Here is a 19268-nt window from a genome sequence, read left to right on the forward strand (position 1 = left end):
ATGGTGGCTCACAACCATCTGCAACGAGACCTGGCGCCCTCTTCTGGAGTGTCTGAAGACAGCTACAGTGTACTTACATATAATAAATAAATCTTAAAAAAAAAATTATCATTTTATTACTTTCCATTATGAAGTGGTGCTCTCTGTAATAAAATGATTCTTTGATCCTGCAACAAAACCTTTACCTTTACATCTAAAAAATTTTTACATTACATGGCACGCCAAGGAGCCAGACACAGGAGGGAATATAAATAAAAACCAAAAGAAATTGGGGAAATTGTTAGCATTCTGTGTAAGCTCCGCCCCACCGTTACCTGGCAACAGCCAGGTAGGCCTGACTGGATGATAGCAATTAAGCTTTATTTAGGAACTGCTAAGGAGATGCTTGCCTCCTCCTCATTCTCTTGCTCCTCTCTTGCTCTCTTGCTCTTTCTCTGTTTCCCTTTCCCTCTCTCCCCATTCCCCTCCCCCCTCTCTCTCCATGTGCTCATGACCAGCCTCTACTCCCTCCCTTCCCTTTCTCTGCCTGTACTACCCTCTTAACTCTCCTCCCCATGTCCTGAATAAACTGGATTCTATACTATGCTATAGTGTAGTTGGTCTCTCAGGGGGAACGGATGCCTTAACATGGACCCACTAGTCACCCCTTTCCCCCATACCTGACTACAGCTCCACAGAACATATCCCCACTCTCTATCTTTTGACAAACACATTAGAAATACTATCAAGTCAGCTGAGAGTAGTAGGCAACTTGACACCAGAGGATGTAGACTATGGGAATATTTCACTCTATAGATACTATATTTCAAGAAGGTTTATGTCTCCCAACATTAAATGATGATAGTCTTTGAATTTTTTTAAAAGTGGATTAAGCTTAAAAATTAAATTTTCCTAAAATAGAGCAATTTTCCCTTAAGATACTGAGAAGATCTAGGTTACCTGAAATGTCCAGGTGCACTTGCATTTCGGAGGATAGTAACTTGGGTAATACGGACTTGAGATTTTCCCCTCAAAGCTGTTGATTTCCTTGACCAGTATTGTGCTTTCACATTCTGAAAGAAGAAGGTATCCACACACAAGGATGGGTATGGTTAGATCATGGCTGCATGTATTTCTTTACGTGTGTACATCTGCATAGTTTTCAATCTTTATCTCTTCAAAGAAATTGCACCCAAAGGATACTTAGTTAATGTTAGGTCCAAAGGAAACTCTAGTTCTCAAAACTCCAAAAGACAGTCCAGATATCAAGAAAGCAGTCTGTCCTTTAGGATGATTTCTGGAGGTTAGATAAAAGCCAGCATTCCTCGGGAACTTGTGATGCCAGGTCCCCTCTATCAAAAGAAGTTATTGCTTTTATCCCTGGCAGAAGGGATCAATGGCTGTCTGTGGTTCCTATTAGCATACCAAAGTGGGTGCTGGCCTCCAGGCTTCCTCAGTATCACAGGTACCCGTTATACTTCTCAAAATCCATGCTACCCAACTAACCCTCTCATCTCCTCCTCCTTCCAACTCACTGGCTTTCCTTCCCCTAGCTACTCATTCTCCTCATAACTCTGTCTGTCTATCTATCTATCTATCTATCTATCTATCTATCTATCTATCTATCTTCCTCCCTCTCTGCTTCTCTCTTCCTCTCCCTCTCTTTGCCTCTCCCACCTCTCCCTCTCCCTTTCTCTATCTCTCTGCTGGGCTCCTGTTTTTCTCATGGCAAGGTCCAGTCTATTGGCCATGTTCCATTTACGACTTACACTTTCTGCTCCATGTTCTCTCTCTCTCTCTCTCTCTCTCTCTCTCTCTCTCTCTCTCTCTCTCTCTCTCTCTCTCCTCTCTCCTCTCTCCTCTCTCCTTTCTCCCTCCCCCCTCTCTGTCACGTGCGCATGCGCACACACACACACACCCTAAAAACCTTCCATTTAACCATACCATGGGGCAGTCAGGTCATCAGTTTATACAGTTAACATGTTTTCTAATGCTCATTTTAGCTGTGAACCTGTCGGATGTGACTACTTTCTTTAAAGCATGGTTCTGGATTCAGAGACCCCAGGAGCAGGTAAGCCGCGGTAACTGCTGAGAGGCCAGAGCTTCAGCCACAGACCCCTTCTTCCAACCTCTTAATCACATTAGTTCCAATCTTCTTTTTGCTCTTCCAAATGCACTTTCAATTCTTCTTTGCTCAAAAGAGTTACCTAATGAACATCTTTATCCTAGCAGTTCTTTACTGGATCCATGTGCTGCTTCTGACTGCCACAACTACTATTACAGTGCAGTCCCAGGACAGAAAGATCACAGCATCTCAATGAGGATTACAAGTAAGCTGTTTAAATTGGAAAAGACTTACTTTGTTCTGGAATGACTTCAAAATATGCTCGGATCCCTGCCAGCCTTCGCACATAAGGAGACTTCAGTGTCACCAACATGAGATTATTTGTAGAAACGAAGGACATTAGTGTTCTTGTGGGTTCACAGATTCTGAAACCAGATAACAATACATGGATAACCACTTATTTCATGAATGGGTCTCCATACTACAACATCCCACAGATTTCTAGAGCCAGCACTCAGTTCTTCTGTGTCAGTCTCTGCTAGTCAGACCTTCGTTAGTGAGTAACTGTAGGACACTACAGATGGAATAGAACTTACAGAGATGTAGATGCATCTGTCTAGTAATGCTACCAAAAGATTTTCTCAGATGTCCATCCTTGGACTCCCCTTGAGATATACTAATGATGTATAATAGCTTAGCTGGATGGATCAGAGCTCAAAAGATCAAGAGGAGATAACAGTTCCAAGTGTCTGGAAGGATGAGAAGCAGCTAACTATTACTGAGGGGGGACGTGAGTGAACTTACTCTTCATTGCATATTATAAGTCATGTTTGGACTATTAGCATGTATGTTACTCACCAAAATATAAATATGCATATATATAAAGCACTGTGATATGTATAAATATTGTTTAAAAATAAGATAATTCACATATCCTTTTAACACAGTACCTAAATAAAGCTTAATTGCCATCATTAGTCTATGAGACATTAAGCACCCATAAATAGAAATTTACTATTAAATTTTAAAATTAAGATACAGATGAGTATTTACATATTTAATAAATATATGAATAAATAGAGTTTTGTAAAAATTATAACAGAAATATGCTGGAGAATAAACTTGTAAAGTAATTGCGATTAATTTTTCTGACCTTGTTTTGCTCTATAATGAGCACATGCTATCTTTGTAATTAAAGAAATTTTTAATTGTTTAATGTGACTTAATCTTCATTGGATATTTATTCTCATGTTTTACTAGTATAATGGGTGTTACTTAATTTAATGAAAGTCAAATTACACAAAACATATGATATATATTGTATATATTGTCCAAAGTCTTTACTATGTGGACTTTGAGAGCCTTGTTACTACAAGTGTACAACAAACGTAAAACCTTACAGATACTTAAAAGGTATTAAAGTATCAGGGGTATCAGGATCAGTCATTGTCACAGTAAATGTACTTAGTTATTGTAGGCAAAGAAATTGCATATAGAGAGTATGAAAACCCTTTTCACCAGCAACTAGAGAGCCTTCATCTTGCCTGTATAGAATGGCACTCCGGATTGGCAAGAGGGAGTCATAAACAGTCAGGGAGTCGGTGATACAGTTGTCAGCTTCCAATTGGATGGACTCAATAGAGAGACGAATCAGATAACCCACGATGGCCACCAACTTGAAGTGACACATTAGTTGTCCCGAGGTTGCGGAAATCTCCAGAGGGTAGCGGAGGGTCAGATGATCTGCATACAAGTACCGGGAGCAGCCGTTGTCTGTGGACAGAACCTTCCTTAGTCTCTCCTCTTTCTCTCCCTTTCCTCCCTGCCCTCCTCTCCCCCAACCCTTCTTCTCAAGGTATGCATGACCTTTCTAGAAACCTCTATAGAAGAGTAGTGAGCAAAAGCCGTCAGACAGAGGTCACCTGTTTTCCTTGCCGGTCTAAACTCTATGCTTCTCTCGTTTGGTGACAGAACCTATTACTTTGAGAAACTGCCTCTACTTAGCCCATAGTTTAGTTGAGGTTTACCTCTGATTTGATAATCGGACACATGGCCAGACTCAAAGAAGTTGGCTTAGGATTGGGTACATTACCCAGTCTGCATAACGGGATTCGGTTCAGAAGGTCTACAAAAACTTACATAAAGTCTGGTTCCAGGAGTTTTCCACTATGACTGAGGAACTGATCAAGCTGAACCTTTGATTTGCTACCACAATGGAAGCTGAGCTTGAGAGCAAAGCCTCAGAATAAAAAAGGCAGAGATATGGGGTCCCTTAAGCATTTCCTTTTAGAACTTGATTTCAAATGTAGCCCATATCTGTCTCTAGTATTTAATACATAAGCCAATCAAGTTTCTTTTGTGCTCAAGCCAATTACATTGCTGTCACTCACAACTAAAAGAAAAATAACAGATCACATCATTAGAAAAGTGAAGTATAGCACACACACAATACACATGCATATGTATGTATATATTGCATATACATATATATGCATATACACATATCTATACACATATACATACACATACATATATGCATATATATGCACTAATGTGGGGTAAGGAAGAAAGTCATGAATTTACCAGATCCTACAGCTGAAGAGTAATCTGACCGGAGCCCAGCTGCAGTGAAAGAGTATAGAAAAAAGACTGTAAGTTCCAAAAGTTCATTGTTTTACAAAAATTGTTCTCATTTCTTCTTTAAGATCATCAAACACATCTGATATGGGTTGTACTTCACATATCAGATATGTGATGGGTCCAGGGATGAGCAGAGTTATTTAGGTGTTTAGAGCTAAAATAGGGCATCCAGGAGATGAGAGCCATTGCATCTATGAGAAATCAGCATACTATTTTATTTGCTTCCTTGAATTCATAGTTACAAATTTTAAACAATTCAAGGGTGAGAAAGTAACTATATAAATAATAGTAATTAGTCCTATGACTGGAATAGCAAATATAGTGTGAAATTTTCTACTTGAGATTTTTTTCATTTGTTCAAACCAAATACCATCATCTACTGTATATCTAGTATATGTGTGATATCTAGTATATCTCTGTGTGCATAATTGGTACTTATACATGTAAAATTTATATCAACAGAGATAGCTGCAGAATAATTTGAGTAATACAATGTTGTGCTGGCAAGACAAATGGTGACAGCATATTTCCATGGGGCTGTTTGGGAGCACTGGTGTAGGCAAGGCATTAGAGAATAGGGCTGGGGAGGCAGATTTCAAATGGTGGACTTTGTGCAATAGTAGGAAACCTCGGACCAGCTTCTAACTCACCACAAAGTTATAAATAAATAAATAAATAAATAAATAAATGAGTGACCGCAAATGCAGTGCGTTCACATATTTTTCTCCTTAGTTCAATGAGGCAAAAAAGATAAATGTTTGGTTATCTATTTTCTCCCTGTCCAAATACACATCTTAATTCTTAGGCCATATGTGTGTCCTGCTACAAGCTACTGCAACATGATCTTCCAGAAACAACACTAGACCTTTCAGGGCAAAAGGCAGGCACCTGGCCCATCACTTGCACCTGGAGAGGTGTATAACACACCTTTATGGCAGTATATTCCACACTAAACACAAATGTGTAAAAACTTTAAAAGATGGGATTTTATTCTCACATGTGTGGGCTCATTTTCACACACAAAAGTCTGTGTCACCTTGACCCCACCTTAACCTCCAAAGGCTCAATATACAAAGACCCAGGAGCCACCAAAGTGGCTCAGCAGATGAAGGCTCTTGATGGCAATCCTGATGACCTGACCTTAATGCTTACAGAATAGGAGAGAATCAGTTCTCACAAGTTGACTTACACACATGTGCCATAGTATGTACACACACACACACAAATAAAAATATAATTGTCATAAAACCTTCATGGCTGCCACTTCTCCTCCCCCACCCTTGTGTGCTCACCTTGTCTTTTCATGCTATGCAGTCCCTCCCCATCATTGAATACTCATGTGACCTTTCTCTTATTCTCCTCCTTTGCTTTGCCTAGGAAAGCCTCTTAATACTTGTCACTTTGTCCAGAGACCAAACTCAACGTTCTGTCACCAACAATAAGAGGACAACAAGGAAAATAAGCTAACACTCAGTAAAATGCTTCTATTCTAGAATTTTCTTCCTTAGGGACATACTCTGAAGGTGCCTCAGCTTAATAACTACATGAAAGGGCACACTTTACTAAATATAATTTTGCATCTATTTGTGCACAATTCTACTTTTCAATCCTACTGGGTATAGCATTAAAGATTTCTCTTCAGCAGCAATAGCTCCAAAATCCAGCTAATCTTCTACTCCTGGGATCGTGAGAGAGTCTCTACTACAATGTTAACAGTGATAATGTGAGTATCAGACGTGATGTTGAAGAATGCTTAAAGGAGAATTACCCAACAATCACCATTTAATACCACAGAGTCCATATCCACAGCTAGACCCTGCAAGCTTCCCACAGAGGTGCGGTTTATGATACTGGTTTGGATGGAGTCCTTCAAGATGGCCGCCACACACTCCTCACAGAAGATGTGGCCCTTGGCATGTGGCATAACAAACACAATCCAAAAGTGGACCAGGAGACCGCCTTTGTTGTTACTGCTATAGTAAAAAGAGAGAAAGAGAGAAAGAAATATTCAAGGCTACATTATAGAATGCAGACATGCCTGGGACCATAGAAACTGACAGATTCAAGGTCACTGACCACACTTTTCAAATGAACCTACTGCCCTTCCATAGGTTGTCTTTCAACCTGCTGTAAGGATTTGAAAGAGAAAACCCCATGCTATGTGTGACCTAATCATTGTGTGGGATTCAAATCTGGAAACATTACTGCACAGCTGCATCTCCACAGAGATTCCCCTAAGGGTATCCAACCAGAAGTCACTACCCAATTCAGTTCTGCATCTCGACGACGTGTCTCCACCCAGTGTTAAATCTGCTTCGTGCAATTGACCTATTAACATTCCACTTCTGCAGATGAGAAAAAATTGTGGACAAGTATAGTACAAATATCACACAGCCAATGTGAAGTGGATCTAAAAACAGAGTCCAATTTTCTTTTCAGTATGACAGCGCTCTGCAGTAAATAACTTCGGGAATGCAAGTTAAGGAAAACCAGTAGTTTGATTCCCTCCAAGGCGTCTCAATACCTTTACTGTACTCCTGGAGGTTATGAGTCTCTGCAGCTATACTGGGGGTGGAGACATGTGGCTGTAGTAGGCAGAGCACAATTTTTCCTAAATAAATATTATTTTACCATGAGATTCTTTTTTTCTTCTCAGACAATACCTAGTGGCCAGTTTTTCACTGAACGTATTTTGGAAAGTAGTGGCCTGTGCCTTATTCCTGTATCTATCATCCACCCACCATGGTGCCCATGTTTGTGACCATTTTCCCTAGCATGGCTGGAATTGGGATTACATCTAGGTGGAGAAAGGCAGACTTGATAAATTTAAAACAGACTTGGTGTGACAGCCCAGCTGAGAGTTGGGCCATTAGTTTTACTAAAGGGGGTATTCACCACCAACAAATTATCTCTCAGTTGGGGGTTTTATTGCAAGAATGGGAAGAATTCCTGAAGCAGAGGCATACGTTACCTGACATCTGCAACCACAGACTGCTTATAAAATTTGGAGAAAGCAGATGTTGTATAAACAAGGTTTACCTGAAAATAAAGAGATTAACTTAATTCTTTCAAGCTTGTTTTTCTTAGGGCCACACTCCAACAGCTAGTAGAGGGGAAAGCAGGCCTCAAACAGAAGGCTTCTAACTCCAAACCCAGACAGTATCTCTTGATTTTAATTCAGTCCTTACTTCTGAAGCAGTTCTTAGAATTGTCAGTTATTCTTACCCATTTTTTTCTGTTTAAAGTCTGTCATCGAGTTTAACTTCTGGGTTCTTTCAATTCCTTTTATTAGTTTTCTCCGTGGTTTTAAAAAAAAATCAAACTCATTTTATCTATAGCTTCAGATCTGCTTATTCTCAAGGATAAGTTCCAATATTAGCCACAAGGCGGCGCGTGGTGCCCACAGTCGGGCCAACTGTCCCCAGACCAGCTGACCCAAAACTCAAAGGAAACCTTTTTCAGTCAACTTAACCTTCTTTGTCTTCAACTTACCTTCTTTGTCTTCACTTAGCTTTCCTAAAGCTAAACTGATTCTCTTCTCAAAATACCCACCCAGATGCCCAAATCCTAAAAATTCTATAATATTGTCGAAAATAATATAAGGATTATAAAGTTTAAAGTAACTACACTACACACACACACACACACACACGCACACGCACACGCACACGCACACGCACACGCACACGCACACGCACACACACACACACACACACACACACACACTGCCTAAACCTGTTGGGCCTCCATTGGTTTAGTTTATATTCTTCCTGCCTGCATCATATCCATAATTTGAGGCATAATCGGTGCAGCTATATGTGAGGTGAAGGATTTCCAGCTGTAGCTATTGGCAGTCAGTAAGAAGCAACCTGACCATGGCTGTCACTTTCAAACCCCTCCTCATTTCTTGCTGCAGTGAGGTCATTGGCAACCCTCTGCATTGCTGCAGAGGTCCAAGTTAGCAGAAGCTTTCCCAGTGTCCCTCTGTGCCAGGAGCCCTGAATAGACTTTTCTCCTAGACGCTTTTAGAGACTCATCTGTGGGAGTGAGCAGAGTTGTGCATAATTCATGACAGCGTTGATTCTGTATTATGTATAATGTAAAAAAATAACTAGAGAACAGCTTAAATGTCCAATAAAAAGGGATTTGTTAACTTTGGGACTATTAACACTTGCTTTTAAAAGAACATTGGCTTGCATAGGAAGTCTAAAAGTCAATGCTAAGAGAAACACATCACTCTTTAACAACAACTGGGAATACTCCAATATCACAGGGCCCTCATGCCGTTGTAGGGCACAATAAGAGCTTTGTCTCTGGAAATAACATTGAAAACTGATGATTTCCTTTTAATACTTTTCCAAAATTTAGTAATTTTACAGTATTCATTATTTGAATAAAAAGCACTTTTTTTTTAAACATAAAGAGATGGCCATGGTGATGCTGAAATAAATATGTAGAAATTGATGGGTATGTTTGAACTTCAGAACTGGAAGCTGTTTTAAAGATCACATGATATTCTTTATTTCACACAGGAGAAAAATAGAAGTTGAAAGAGCTATCTGAATATGGTTGTGTCTTACAGTAAAGATGGACAGAACAGAGAGAAAAAAGGCGGGTGTATCTTAAAGCACAGATAAACTAAAATTTATGTTTCCTTCCAGCAGCTTTCTTTCCGCATCCTGTCTTCTATTTCCTAAACCCAGTGAGTCAGGACATTGAAGAAACCCATCCCTCCCAACCCCCACTCCTGTGGTCTCCACCCTCTTGCTCCTGCACCCATGTCCTTACCACTTGCTGTACTGTTTTTGCCATGGAGAGAAATTCCCTAGACTCCTTCTGCCGGTACTCAGGAAGGAACTCAATGTTGGTGATGCGGAACATTCCAACAAAATAAAAAGCATCTTTGCTCTCAGTCTTACCTGTAAAACAAGAGAGAAGGCAGTGAGGTTGGACAGCTAAGCGATGTCTGATGCATGTTGGCAGGAGTCTCCTAAAACAATTTCATCTTAGGCAAAATACGTACTTTAGTGCATATCATAATCTGTAAAACTCAAGAACAGACTTAGTGGCATCTTTTTCCTTCAGCAGCCAATCATCATAGCTCTTATTTACCCATCTTATCTGCTACTGGTAAATACTTAAAGGCAAGATTCAAAGGTAAAAGCTGCATGTCTTGGAGTTTATTCTGGTGTCTCTAGCGGGTTAATAACACACACAGTTCTCATGGGTTCCAGGTCTGCAAGCTGTAAAGTGGTAAGGGACATGCATCCTCAGTCTGGACTACAACCAGCATAGTGAGGAAAGAGGAGAAACCTCCTGACTGTTTGGAGCTTTCACTGAGCTACTGGCTGACTTGTGTGCCTAATATGCAGCAATAAGTCCACGCTTCTTACTCTACCCAACATATGGAGCAGTGATCCTTACCAATATGGCCTTCGGCTCAGCGTGGGGTCACTCCTACTCAGATCTGCTCTGGGAACTGTAAGACTAGGTTTCTTGGCATGAACTTTACTGACAGATGGACAGAGACAAGGCTGGCTGCATCTACATGGGCTCAGGGTCCAGAAGAAAAAAGAGGGTGTCTGGGAAAATTGGAGTCTAGCCCTCTTGCTCTACCTCCTCCCTCACAGTGCTGGGTGTTGAACAGGTGATAGGCAAGCACTATAGCAATGGATCACAGTCTCCTCTTTGTTTCTAAGGTCTCTCTCCTGTCTCTACAGCATCTTATGGACATGGTTTTATTTTATTAATATACATTTATTGATTCCTGCATTCACTGCCATGCAGGGAACCATGGCCCTGCAGGTAGGAGTCAAGCACTCTTCACTGGGATATGCTCCTCCCATCCATTGGTCTTTTAAGACTAGTCTCTCAAGGATAACGCAAGCTGTCCATGAAATTCCAATATTCCCACCTTCATCTCCTAAGTGCTAGAACTGTAGTCCTGTGCTGCCATAATAGTCTTCTCACAGTGCTTTGTAACTCCCTTCCCTGTGACTGTCACCCCTGGGCAGCAATCTTAAGTTCTCTGAGGGAATGCAAGGCAAACCACTGCTTTATCTCAACCTCCAAAATGGTTAGTCCCTGATTTACCTTTGACCTCAAGACATTTGGTGGAGAAGAAAAAGAGAGAGGGGTAGCAGAAATAGAGAAAGAAAATCTTCTGGCCAACATAAGGTCTCCCATCCGGTGAAGCTAAACAAAAGATGGTTGACTTTAAAAGATGGAATCCACAGGAGTGGCAAAAGTCAACCCTCTTATGGGGTCGTGTCTGGGGTCACTTAGACCAAAGCAAAGAAGTGAGGCTATGGAAGGATGAGGAAAAGGGGTAAAGGCAGAAAGCCTGGGGTTTGGGAAAGTAGGGGGTTGTCTTCTCTTTGTTATTCTTTGACCATTGGGTGTGGTAGATTGTCTTATCTCACTCTTAGAGTGCCCCAGTAAGTCTCACACTTAAAATAAGTAATTGCTTTTGGTTTTGTTTTTCCAGAGAGACACTTCTTAAGTATATTTTTTATTTATCAACATCATCACCACCATCATCATCACATTACCATCATTATTATCATTATATCTCACACATCTTTTTCTGATCAGTATGTATTCAAGGGGCAGAACAGCAGCAATGTGGGGCGATGATGAATTTAACATTGAATTCAGTTATATTTACTTAATACTTTTAGCTTATCACAGTGCACAAATCCCTGTTGGTCTCCCTGATTAACCATCTGCCTCACTACTTATGGTCACACTCTATGACTGAACTGTAAATGTCAAAACTAACCTGTTTTCTATTAAACAATTCTTGCTTATCAAACAAGTTCTCTTGGGTTCTCTATTGCTGTTTCCATTAAATGACCACCTCTGGCTTTTATACAAATAAGCTACTTCTGTATAATATTTTCCCAAAGCTTTAATTACAGGGTATTGCAAACATGTCAGTTGGGGTGCCAGGAAACTATGGTATATAAGTGCTCTGTGCTCATATAAAGTATGTTGTCTTCATAGCCCATCGTCTTAACTAACCCCACCAGCCTGTAATCTCCTTGGACTCAGAAACGGTATCTAGTTTACCTGTCCCATGCCTATTACAGAAGTCAACATTGGCACTCCCACAATGCATCCAGTGAACTTTCAGGAGCCCATTCTGGAGGCATTGTAATTCCATCTCTGGGTCCATTGTGTGCTCCTTTCCAATAACTACAAAATAACCCCCATCCTTCTTAGGTAACCGACTTGTGGGCTTTTCAAAAGTAGAAAATGTATCTGTAACTTTTAAAGAGTGCCTTGGTGCTTAGATTTATCCAAACAAATTATTGAGAATCAACTTGTAAGGATAGGTGAGTGACTTAAACCACTCAAGAACATGCATGAATTCTTTCCCTAGAAACCTCTTGCCTTACAATCATATTTTAATATCCTTGAGAGCAGATCGAGGCAAGCTGCTTCTCTATGCATAGCATTTCTGACACTGAATGTGTGGGTTTTGTCTCCTCACCAAGCAACTCTCCAATTCTCTGCAGACAGCAACGAGTATCCAATGGCTTCATGTAACTATGCAGAGTTAATGCCTCACTCCCATAATGATGCTCTGTCCTCAGATAAACTACAGGTAGTATACCCCTAAGCAGTCCTTGCTGCTTCTACAAATCAGGAGTTCCCATAATACCCTCTGTTGTAATAATTTGATATACTAGTTCATTTCATTATTATTACTCATTACTGATGAATTATGATAAATGATATTATAAAGAGCACAGATGAACCATTAGGTGAACTGGTTCATCAGGGTAAAGCCTGAGTGTGCCTAAACTTAACTTCTCTGTCCCTGTGGGGCTAGAACACAGCTCCTTTCAGCAAATACACCAACTCAGAAGTATTCTGAACCCTGATTTGTAAGAGTTTTTACAGATGTCCTATTACGAAGGCATGATTGATTAAGTCATTAACCACTGATGATTGAACTTAATTTCCAGCCTCTCTCTTCTTTCCCATATGGTCTAGAACAGGAAGATACAGCCTGGAGGGGTTCCTCTGCCTTTCTAGGCACTGCCATATATCAATTGTCTTATAAATATTAGAAAACCAAGACAAAAAACAAAACAAAACAAAACAAAAAAAGCAACATTCTTAGAAGCTCTGTGTTAGCAACTAAGAAATAGACCTTGACAAAATATTGTAACAAAAGATGTTTCCACCTACAATTATTTAGGATGTTATAAGAATGTCAGAAGCCCCATATTAAAAGCCGGGCTGCTGAGACTACATGTATGTATTCACTTATGTGCTATTAAGTGCATCTTGTATTAAATGTATTTTGAACATGAGAATGTCAAACAGGTCAACCAAGTTATTAGGTTGAATTAGTAAGTGTTTTGAAAGAAAAAAAAAAGAGTTTAGTTGCCACGTGTGCCCAAAGGATCAATCAGATTGACAAAAACATAGTCACAGGGGCAAAAGCATAACTGGAAGACAAAGATGTGTATACGAAAGGGGACTCAGGGAGGTGGAAATTTCTGGTTGCCTAGTAACAGGCTGTGGGCGGAAGGCAGAAATGAAGCAGCTTAGTGTTCCATTCATTTCTTAAAAGCTCCAAATGCATGGCATTTATGGGCGAGTCAACCCCTCCTGGGCATCCTCTTCAGCTCCTCCCTTCCCATCTCTTCTCCCTCCTCCTCTTCCCACCCATGGGAAGAAAGCAATGGTGATAAAGAAGAAATGGTGGACAATTCTGATGCCTTTCCCCTTAAAATCTCAACTCCATCTTTCCAAACAGTGTGTCTGTCTGGGAAAGAGGGAAAAGTCTACCAGAAGAAGCCAGAGACTAGTTATGCCTGCTGATTTAGGCAGGACTTGTTTTACACACACACACACACACACACACACAAAGGAACTTAAACATTAACTTACTGATGTAGAGCCATAGAAGTGTCCAGGCTGTGACTGCCAGAATGAATAAAAACGCTGTGAAGAGAATAATCTTATTTTGAACATTCCAAAAGGGAGCTCTCTTCTTGGGCTGCTTGCGGGGCCTGGGTTTGCCAATGGGTTTTCGAGGTGGTCTTCTCCCTGGTAGCTTCCCTGGGACACTGACCACCTGGATGGAGATGTTGGATATCTTGTCCAAAAAAAAAAAAAAAAGAAAAAAAGACAAATCATTGATTAGAGATGATCCCAAGCATAAGTGAAGTGACTCATGCAGGAGACACCAGTGCTAACTGGCTTAACAGTCAAGCTATCCATGTGAGTGCAACAAGTGGCTTTTAGTTAGGTACAGTATGCAGCTCAGAAAACCTGGACATTAGGGCTGGCAAGCAAAATAAAAATAAAAGATGCTCCCTACCAAACCTGACGACCTGAGTTCAATTCTTCTAAACCAGTCGTTCTCAACCTTCCTAATGCGGCAATCCTTTCATACATTTCCTCATGTTGTGGGGAAGATCTGTATTAAACTTTGAAATTGTTTTCATTGCTACTTCCTAACTGTAATTTTACTGCTGTTATGATCATAATGTAAATAAATATATTTGTTTCCTGATGGTCTTAGGCCATCCCTGTGAATGGGTCATTGGATGCCAATCGGGTAGAGACTCTCAGGTGGAGAACCACTGCCAGGGGAGAAGGAATGAACAATTCCTGACAGTTATTCTCTGACCACACACACACACACACACACACATGCACACACACACACACACGCGCGCACATGCATGCACACATGTATGCGCACTCTTTTTTTTTCCAATTTTTTTAAATTAGGTATTTTCTTCATTTACATTTCAAATGCTATCCCAAAAGTCCCCCATACTCTCCCCCACCACCACTTCCCTACCCACCCACTTCCACTTCTTGGCCCTGGCGTTCCCCAGTACTGAGGCATATAAAGTTTGCAAGACCAAGGGGTCTCTCTTCCCAATGATGGTTGACTAGGCCATCTTCTGCTACATATGCAGCTAGAGACAAGAGCTCTGGGGGTACTGGTTAGTTCATATTGTTGTTCCACCTATGTGAACTCTTATAATGTAAAAAGAAAAGAAAACTAGATGGTGTGCCAAGCACAGAGCACACCTCCTCGCACTCCAGCCCCATTGAAGGACACTATGGAGCAGAGGCCCGACAGCATGGAGCCAAGCAGACAAAGAGATCTGAGGGTTGAAAAGTAAGAAAAGGATTATGATGCGCAGATGCCTGGGTTGACATCGTCATCTTTGTATATATTTCTTTTGGTGCGTTGATTTGTTCTAATTTGAATGTCAGAAAGAATTGGGTTTGGGAACATTTGTTTCATGAGACAAGATCTTCCTATGTAGCTCAAGCTGCCCTTGAACTCACAATTCTCCTGTCTCAGTGTCCTAGGTGTTGAGATTACAAGAACATACTGCCATGCCCAGATGTTGATGGCCTTTAAAGGCTTATATTATTCTGATTTTCTCTTGTATTCTTGTTTTTCTGTCTCGTGACAAGATTAAAAATAAGCATACATGTGAGTTTCTCACATGAATATGCTGATTTCCTCATTGTAACTTCCTAACAAGGCTAGGGAGACAAACTAAAGAGGTGTGATTATTTTTGCTGGCCTGGAGGGTTGGATGCCGACACTGTTGTTTTTGTCATTTACAGCCACTAAACTGGTTGGTGACTCAGTTTCTCAATCATAAATAAAAGAATCTTTCTAAACAAAAGCGAAAAATGAAGTAGATGACTCATTAGCTGGTAAAATTGCTGGTTTATGGGCATTGGATTGCTTGAAAAGGGGGAAATGCATTATTTAGCTGTTTCCTCTCCTCCTCTCTTATTTTCTCCTCTACCTTCTGTCATTTGATTCTGTGAATTCTTTAATAATGCATGTGAGAGTTTAGCTTCTTAGACAAAGAGATTTATACATGTCAGGGTAACTAAACTCCAGTGATGAAATAACTTTTAAACACACATCCTTTTAACAGCAGCATTACAGAAAAAAACAAAGACAAAACAAAACAAGAGAAACCAAACCAAACCAAACCAAATTAACAAATAAAAAATCCCAACAACAATGGTGAAGAAGTAAATTGTCTGGACGTCTCTGTTACCCTTGCCTCATCCTCTCACCCTCTTCCTCCTTCTTCCCATCCAACTGCTACATTTTCCAGTCTTTAATCCTGCCAACTAATGGGATAATATGGGGCCAAGTACACTTTGCATTATTCATGATGCCCCCGTTCTCTTTGCCAAACATCCTTGTCAACCCTTGGAATGAAAAGCTGTCTCTCTCTCTCATGGTGAAAGTGAACTAGACAGACTTCATTTGCTGTGGGCTCTTGAAGGGGTGAGTTTGTTCTTTTGGAAAGAAAATGAGCCACTGTAGGAAGAGTTAAGTGAGGTGTCAAAGCTACTTTTAAGCATAATTCCAAAGGAGTAAAAGAAGTGTATGGAAATGCCAACACATATAGAATGCCAGGGTCTAAGCTGGATCTTTAGGTACCAGAACATATTATGGGCAGTCTCAATTAGCACTAGTGATTAAATTTTAAAGTGGAATTTACGTAGCAATCGGTACAATTTCCCTGGACTTTTCTAAAAACAGTATTAACCAATTACCATCTACAGTCCTTTAAAACAAACTCACATTCACAAAACCTATTAAATACTGTAAAAATTAAGCATTTATTTTTGTCTTCTTTGTTTTTACAGCCACGTATCTTCATTTCACTAGCAGTACACAGTGTTCAAGCAGAGAGTGAGGGCTTCCCATGGCTGCACTTACTTTGAGGTCTGAGGACTTGCAGGAAGGATCATTTTTTTCATTATCCATTTTCTGTCTCATGTGTGTGACCACGTAGGGAAGTCTGCAGGCCTGTGTTCACTCGCTTTCTCCCATGCTAGCTTGAAAAGAATGGAGAGGCAGTTGCCGTTTGTTCAGCTAGCTTACAGGGGAACGGAATCAGCTTACCACCCGGGTCCAGTTCAGAAACTGAAGCTGTCTTCCTGCTTCACTGTAAAGTTAAAGGGACCTAGCATGCAGCAGCTCACTGACAAGGATAGGTTTCTGAATGTAGCTCTATGATAAACCTAGGACTCAGTTCCCTATCGGAAAGGCAATCCATCAGTCCAAACATATTGACAAGTCTTATTAAGATTGAGTTAACCAAGCACACATCTTCCTACTGACCTCTCTGTGTCCTCATCTTAAGTGTAACTTCAGAATGGTCACCTTGCATTTGCTCTTCACATCTGCCTTCTTCAATCCTTTCTGAGTCTATAACACCCAGTTCGTTTGCTCAGACTACCAGCAGGATTATTCTTCTTATGCCAAGAAGTCTTTACTGGTTATACAATAGAAAAAGCAAGCCATTAAACAGGGCATGGTTCTTAATCCTAGAACTTTGGAGACAGAAACTGAAGGACAGGAACATTATGTGGACTCAATGGGTTATATTTAGCAATGTACAAATACATATATGTATGTAATGACAATTGATTAATAAAAAGGAAGAACATTAATTTGAAGGAACTCAAGGATGGGGTGTATGGGAGGCTTTGAGGGGAGGAAAGGGAAGAGAGAAAAGTCATTAAAATACAGTCTCAAAAACAAACAAACAAAAAAAAAACCAAAATACAGTCCAGTTTGAGTGAAGAGATATATGCCAAGACAAGAATCTGACTGTTAAGGGTAGACTCTAGATGTGGGCAGATTTACTGATGACATTAAGTCCGTTCAATGCAAAGTTCTAAATGTTTCTTGCTAAGATGCTATGATGTCCTTACAGGCAGGAGCCTAGCATGGCTGCCCTCTGAGAGGCCCAACAAGCAGCTGTCAGAGACAGATGCAAATACTCACACCCAACCAGTGTTCAGAAGTCTGGGACCCCTGTGGTTGAATTAGGGAAAGGCTGGAAGAAGTCGTGGAGGAGGGCAGCCCCATAGGAAGGCCAGCATTCTCAACCAATCTGGACCCCTGAGATCCCTCAGACACTGAGCCACCAACCAGGCAGCATACCCTAGCTGGTCAAAGGCTCCCAACACATATATAGCAGAGGACTGCCTGGTCTGACCTCAGTGAGAAAAGAAGCATCAAACTGTCGGAGAGACTGAGGCCCCAGGGAATGGGGAGGCCTGGAGTAGGGCAGGGTGGGAGTGGGGAGGAAGAATGGGATGAGAAACTTTCAGATCTGGTGAATCTTGAACAGTATAATGACTGGACTGTAAAAAAAAAGGATATATATATATATATATATATATATATATATATATATATATATATGATGCTGGTCAGGAAAGGATCATTTCTGGGAGTGAAATACGTCAGACAGCCATAGATCTGAATAGATGTGAGGAAAGCTGGAGTACGGGGCAGATAAGCTGGTAAGCAGTTTGGAGAACAAGCATTCTTCAACCTCCTTATTGTTTTAACTGTTACTGATGTTCTGGGAAAGAGTTCCTTAAATTCCAGAATATATCACAAAAGACAACATAAAGATCAAATGCAGGCTAATGTTCCCATCACGAACAGCTTGAAAGGCAGTCCCTATCATCAGTAGAGGTCCCGTGCAGAGGGAAGCAAGGCAAGCAGAGAGCTCGAAGTGACCTAGCTCCAGGGAGAAATAATCTCTCCATTAGGGTCAGCAGTTGCCATGGAGAAAACAACCTTAACCTCAGGGTAAATTCAACCCATAAAAACCTTGCAAGTGTTTCAACTCTCTGCACCAAAGCTACCACACACTGAAGGCTTGACTTAGCCCTGAGTCATGCATCCAGCATAGGCAAGGTTCTGAGACCTTGGCACAGAGGCACCCTGCAGTGGGAGGTGACTCGTCCATCTTTGCCTTAACTGCAGGTGAGGCCAGCTTTGCAGCAGCTAAGAAGTGCATTTCCATCACTTAGGCTCCTCTTCCCCCTGCTATGATAAATGCACACACAGAGAGAGCTGCCATCTGACTGTCGCTCACTGCCAAGCCCTCTGGATGGGGTGGGAATGTCAAGGTTGTTCTGGTCATTGCTAGTGCTTGATAATAAACTGATGGCTTTCCTTTCCTTCTTGACCCACAAGAAGGACTGTGATCGTAATGCTTCCAGTCATATCCCATGGATCTTTAAAAAAGGAAAAATCATCTTTGATCTGGAGTACTCTGTGTCTTTAACGGGGTTCCCTCCTTTAGACCCCACCCATGCTGAAGCTGATGTGTGTGTTCAATACTGAAAAACAAAGCTTCCTAAAATGACTCTAGCATCACTTTATTCCTTTACGAACAGAAGCTCTTTTCATCTGCCCCTGCATTCTGCTATTGAAGATCTTTCTTAGTGTGACACCAAAACACCTGACTGTGTCCTTCTGTCGCAGAAACACATCCATCAAATCATGCATTTCAGACTTTATTTCTCAATGTCCCCCTCCATCCATCTGCTTATACACTTCTTGCTTGGCATTTGGAGACACATAGCAAGTATTTTTAAATGATAAAATATTTTACTGTTTTGTTACTGCTTTTGGTTGATTTGGTTTGGTTTTCCAAGACAGGGTTTCTCTGTGTAGCCCTGGCTGTCCTAGAACTTACTTTATAGGCCAGGATGCCCTCAAACTCAGAGATCCACCTGCCTCTGCCTCCTGAGT

General features: G+C 40.9%; 1 protein-coding gene across 2 annotated transcripts in view; it reads right to left on the reverse strand.

Moving 5' to 3' along the window:
* The window catches only part of Tmprss7 (transmembrane serine protease 7), a 38561-nt gene extending 22029 nt beyond the window's left edge, over nt 1–16532 (reverse strand). Inside the window, exons 1-9 of one of the 2 annotated variants that reach the window (XM_021185418.2) lie at nt 16425–16532; nt 13592–13799; nt 9473–9603; nt 7656–7723; nt 6464–6657; nt 4628–4666; nt 3589–3817; nt 2339–2469; nt 940–1052 (exon numbers count right to left, since the gene is read on the reverse strand). In XM_021185418.2, the coding sequence (XP_021041077.2) occupies nt 940–1052; nt 2339–2469; nt 3589–3817; nt 4628–4666; nt 6464–6657; nt 7656–7723; nt 9473–9603; nt 13592–13799; nt 16425–16484 (1173 nt within the window). In that variant the 5' untranslated portion in view covers nt 16485–16532. Of the gene's footprint in view, nt 1–939; nt 1053–2338; nt 2470–3588; nt 3818–4627; nt 4667–6463; nt 6658–7655; nt 7724–9472; nt 9604–13591; nt 13800–16424 lie in introns of those variants that run through there. The other variant, XM_021185419.2, reaches the window with a different exon arrangement.
* Nucleotides 16533–19268: the final 2736 nt, after the last annotated feature.

The sequence above is a fragment of the Mus caroli genome, chromosome 16, assembly GCF_900094665.2.
Source record: "Mus caroli chromosome 16, CAROLI_EIJ_v1.1, whole genome shotgun sequence".
NCBI classification, from domain to species: Eukaryota; Metazoa; Chordata; class Mammalia; order Rodentia; family Muridae; genus Mus; species Mus caroli.